The sequence below is a fragment of the Priapulus caudatus genome, unplaced genomic scaffold (genome assembly GCF_000485595.1).
Source record: "Priapulus caudatus unplaced genomic scaffold, Priapulus_caudatus-5.0.1 Scaffold854, whole genome shotgun sequence".
Taxonomy (NCBI): Eukaryota; Metazoa; Priapulida; class Priapulimorpha; order Priapulimorphida; family Priapulidae; genus Priapulus; species Priapulus caudatus.
The window spans coordinates 100,420-105,904 of record NW_014577915.1 but is presented as its reverse complement, the minus strand read 5'-3'; the positions used below and the strand labels follow the sequence as shown (position 1 = coordinate 105,904).

Here is a 5,485-nt window from a genome sequence, read left to right as displayed (position 1 = left end):
GCCGTCAAAGTTGCGGCACAAATCAACCCGACGTACGTCACAATATCGCGAACTGGGGGGTCGGGATCCTGAAAATATCGGGAGGCATCAATTTGGGTCTAGGGTCAAGGTCCAGATGTTAATTGGAGGGGCGAATATTTCCCCTAACTTAATATTGTTGAGAGGAAATACCGAATTGCGCACAAATATCTGAACGCTCGACCTATGCTACTAATATATTTGTCGCGTGATAAGTGTGAGGCAGGAAACCATCACCAGTGGCGAAATTGGAGGTCACAGAGTCAAAGGCAGTGGGGAAAGGCCTTAGCATATCAACATTTTCTGAGCGACGTGGCCTAAGGACAGCAGTGAAAAACTTTTTGTTTAAGCGCTGACTAACCATTTATCACTTTATGAAAGACCATAGAATGTGCTTCCACTACGTGCAAAGAGTAAGCTCTGTCTTGAAACTTTTTGACTCAGAGGAGCCGTTAAAACATGCCATCTTGAACTGCCTCAATGTGTCCAGTGTTCTATTCTCATATTTATGGCACATCCATAATCTAGAAAGCCAATACGCCTTGATAGCCCAACGACTACAGCACAGGATTACGGCTCAAAGGTCCTTGGATCGAATCCCATCAGATTTTTTATTTTTTACCTGTTTTCTGTATTTTTCTATCTTTATCCATTTAACTATTTTTTCCCAATTAACACAAATATTTACATGATTTATTTACACCAATTTCATAGCAAAAAATAATTTTTACAACAATTAATTTTTTTTTTTAATAGGGTTAGGGTTAGGGTCACAATGCACCATAAAACAGGAGTTTCAGGCACGCGATTTGTATCAACCAATGGGATTTGGGAGGTATGCAGAATGCAGAAGGTTGCTGAAATGATGTGTATGCAACTGAGTATCTGCATATCTGCGCCTAACAAAGGTGTCACTACGCACAACTTAAATGTTACGTTTATAACCATTGAAACATACCTCAGATGAGCCCAGATGCTCTGCAGCTCTTGTTATTCATTGTTACGTGTATAATTTGTATGGTTATTAAAGTTATTTATTTATTTATTTAAAATTTGTTGTTTTTATTTATCATTTATAATAATAATTAATAGTTAGTTATTATAATAAATCATTTACTTTCGTATTATTTAGCTATTATTTATTATGTTATTTTTATTACTGTTATATTATTCCGTAGGGATTAGCATCACGAATGCAATTTGTAAATTTTATTCATGGGGAAGCCCCGAGCACGCATATATAATCAGGCGGACCAACTCAAAAAATGCCTTCAGTCTAACAGGTCCGACGCATTTTGCATTTTCTGCCATATGGTGTGCGCATATTTGCATCTTTACCGTGCGCAATGGTGTGTGTTCCCCAGGACGAGGTGCACGAGAGGGATCGCTTCACAGACTTCCTGCTGATCTCGCTGCGGCAGCTGCTGTCGCGGCATCGTAACCTGAAGCTGATTCTCATGAGCGCCGCACTCGACACTGAGCTGTTTCAGAAGTACTTCGGCGGTTGTCCGATAATTAAAGGTGCCTGTTGTTCTATCGTCGATGAAAGCCGTGTTCATAGGGGCGAGGCTGTGCTTCAGTTAGCAGCTCCCGCAGTCTTAGGGGTGTTCATTCCCGTACTGTCTCCGGTGAAGACCAGCCTTAAAGGAGCAAGGCCTCACTTCAGTTCGCAACTGCGTGATAATTAAAGGTGCTTGCTACAGTCATTGACATTGTTTACAGGTGGCTTAGTGTTGCCTGAGCACGCGTGATTACATTTTTTCCTGCTTGTCAGTAAAAAGTAGTCTAAACTATATTAGAATTCTTTCCTTGACTACTAATACTTCTACTTCTACTACTGATACTTCTACTGATACTTCTAGTACCTGATACTGATACTTGACTACTTCTACTGATGTGGATTTAAACCCTTGAGTCCAGTATAAAATAAAGAAACTGAAAACAACAATAACAACGACTGCACGTTTTCGTAGCATGTAACCATGTTGTACGGATAGATATGGAGTCACCCGTGGTCAATCACAACATTATCCCCGTCATTCTGTCGTCAGATATTCACTGAAAGGTCTTGTATTGACTTCATACATCATTTTATACCATCATTTTACATTAGATGGTTAGGCCAAAACAAAATATATGTGTGGTTACCGTTACATGCCGAAAAAAATAGGGTAGGTAGGTAGGGAAAACATTTTATTTTCTTGAAATATTTTATTTACGAACCATGTCCGAAGGATGTGCGTTGTGCCTTGTGAAGCAGGAACTGTCCAATTCATTTTATTTTTATTTTTATTTTTTTTTGACTTCAAAGAAAATTGACAATAAAATGTTTAGGGTCGCTGGGAATAAATAGGGTCGGTCAGGAAACCGTAACCACACCTATATTTTGTTTTGGCCTTGTTGACAGTGAAATTTGCATTTAAGATTTTATGCAATTATCATGGTGTTTTGTGTTTCAGTGTCTGGTAGACTCTTCAATGTTCAGACAAACTACCTGGAGGATGCAATCAAGTTGTAAGTAATAGTACTACGTATGCTGCTGCTGCTGCTGCTGCTGCTGCTGCTGCTGCTGCTGCTGCTGCTGCTGATGCTTCTACTGCAACAGCTGCTGCTACTGGTGCTGCATGTGCTGCTTTGTGTGTTACTGCTGCTGCTGCTACTGGTGCTGCATCTGCTGCTGTGTGTGTTGCTGCTGCTGCTGCTGCTACTGCTGCTACTGTGTGTGTTGCTTCTGCTGCTACTGCTGTTCATCCCTCTCCCATCTCACCCGTACCCTGTCTCATCCCTCTCCCATCTCATCCCTCTCCCATCTCATCCACCATCCTGCCGTACCTGTACGACATCATATCTGCCGATCATAATATGTATCCTTGTTAATGTTGGTGACTACTGAATGCTCACCATTTCTGCCGAATTAATAATTGTGGCTTACCAAAATCTAGTTGCTTCCAAATTTGCCATGCTGTTCAAAATCCTGAAATCAGGAGGTTTTGCACCACCAGTGCTACTGAAACCCATTAACGTTCAACATCGTAGTCGCAGTCAAGCTAGGGGGGGGGGGGCTGTTGTCAGAATCGTTGTAAGTTATGACATCATAAGTCTACTAAAAAATATCAATTATCAAATATAATTTGCACATGAACTGTTAAGCTAAAGTTACGAAATTTCAGATTTACTATCGTGATAACCGTTTGTGGTGTTTTGCCTCGCAGTGGTAGGTGGCACCATGGGTGCTGACGTTTACGCACGCGTGTTTCAGAGTGTCGCCGCGCACTCTGCTGACGTTCTGCACAAGCGGGGTGCTGCTGCGCACACTCATGGCCGGCGACAGCGCCATGCCGATCGCTACCATCACTCACGTCATCGTGGTAAGTGTCGCCACCTAGAGCTTCATGTCGTTTATTGTTATTCATCTATTATTTATTATTATTATTTTTAGCTCATCTGACGTAGTCAGATGCAGCTTGTAGAATCGCATGATTGTGCGTGCGTGCGTTCGTGCGTGCGTCCGGCCGTCCGTGCGTCCGTCAACAGTTGGGCACAAATCTTAACCGCTCGACGTACGGTCACGATATTCGGGATGTGGGGGGGGGGATCGTGTAAAGGACTCGGGAGGATCAATTTGGGGGTCTAGGGTCAAAGGTCAGGATGTGTAATTGGAGGGGGAATATTTCTCCCTTAACTTAAGGTATAGGAGGAAATACGGAATTGCGCCACAAATCTGAACGGCTCGACCTATGCTCTTAATATTTGGTGTATATAGTGTGATGGGCAGGAAACCCATCACCAGTGCGAAATTGGAGGTCACAGGTCAAAGGGCAGTGGGGAAAGGTTAGATATCAGACATTTTCTGAGGACGTGGCCTAACGGACAGAGTGAAAAACTTTTTTGTTTAGCGCTGACCTACCATTTTTATCACTTTATTGAAAGGACCATGAAATGTGCTTTCCACTGACGTGCAAAGAGTAAGTGTCTGATAACTTTTTGACCCTCAAGAGGAGGGTTAAACATGGATTCTTGAACTGCCTCAATGATGTCACAGTGTTCTCATATTTATGGCACATCCATAATCTAGAAAGCCAATACGCCTTGATAGCCCAACGACTACAGCACAGGATTACGGCTCAAAGGTCCTTGGATCGAATCCCATCAGATTTTTTATTTTTTACCTGTTTTCTGTATTTTTCTATCTTTATCCATTTAACTATTTTTTCCCAATTAACACAAATATTTACATGATTTATTTACACCAATTTCATAGCAAAAAATAATTTTTACAACAATTAATTTTTTTTTTTAATAGGGTTAGGGTTAGGGTCACAATGCACCATAAAACAGGAGTTTCAGGCACGCGATTTGTATCAACCAATGGGATTTGGGAGGTATGCAGAATGCAGAAGGTTGCTGAAATGATGTGTATGCAACTGAGTATCTGCATATCTGCGCCTAACAAAGGTGTCACTACGCACAACTTAAATGTTACGTTTATAACCATTGAAACATACCTCAGATGAGCCCAGATGCTCTGCAGCTCTTGTTATTCATTGTTACGTGTATAATTTGTATGGTTATTAAAGTTATTTATTTATTTATTTACACACACACAGAAGAGCAGAAGCAGCAGCAGTAGCAGTAGCAGCAGCAGCCAACACACACACAGAAGCAGCAGCAAACACACACAGAAGCCAGAAGCAGCACCAGTAGCAGCAGCAGCAGCAGCAACACACACAGAAGCAGAAGCAGCACCAGTAGCAGCAGGCAGCAGCAACACACACAGAAGCAGAAGCAGCACCAGTAGCAGCAGCAGCAGCAACAACAGACGCAGCAGCAGCAGCAGCAGCAACAACAGACGCAGCAGCAGCAGCAGCAACACACACAGAAGCAGAAGCAGCTCCAGTAGCAGCAGCAGCAGCAACACACACAGAACAGACAGAAGCAGCCACAGTAGCAGCAGCAGCAGCACGCCACACAGAAGCGGCAGCAGTAACACACACAGAGCAGCAGTAACACACACAGAAGCAGAAGCAGCCTCCAGTAGCAGCAACAGCAGCAACACACACAGAAAGCAGAAGCAGCTCCAGCTAGCTAGAGCAGCAGCAAGCAACACACACAGAAGCAGAAGCAGCACCAGTAGCAGCAGCAGCAGCAACACACACAGAAGCAGCAGCAACACACACAGAAGCAGAAGCAGCTCCAGTAGCAGCAACAGCAGCAACACACACAGAAGCAGAAGCAGCTCCAGTAGCAGCAGCAGCAGCAGCAACACACACAGAAGCAGAAGCAGCACCAGTAGCAGGCAGCAGCAGCAACACACACAGTAGCAGCCAGCAACACACACAGAAGCAGAAGCAGCTCCAGTAGCAGCAACAGCAGCAAACACACAGAAGCAGCAGCAACACACACAGAAGCAGAAGCAGCTCCAGTAGCAGCAGCAGCAGTAGCAGCAGCAGTAGCAGCAGAAGCAATC

The 5,485-nt window shown here is 43.5% G+C and overlaps 1 protein-coding gene across 1 annotated transcript in view; it reads left to right on the top strand.

Moving 5' to 3' along the window:
* Window positions 1-5,485, top strand: part of LOC106814004 (probable ATP-dependent RNA helicase YTHDC2) — a 30,499-nt gene that overhangs the window by 7,274 nt on the left and 17,740 nt on the right. Inside the window, exons 6-8 of the mRNA XM_014818259.1 lie at window positions 407-431; window positions 1,383-1,539; window positions 2,478-2,532. Of these exons, the coding sequence (XP_014673745.1) occupies window positions 407-431; window positions 1,383-1,539; window positions 2,478-2,532 (237 nt within the window). The remainder of the gene's footprint in view (window positions 1-406; window positions 432-1,382; window positions 1,540-2,477; window positions 2,533-5,485) is intronic.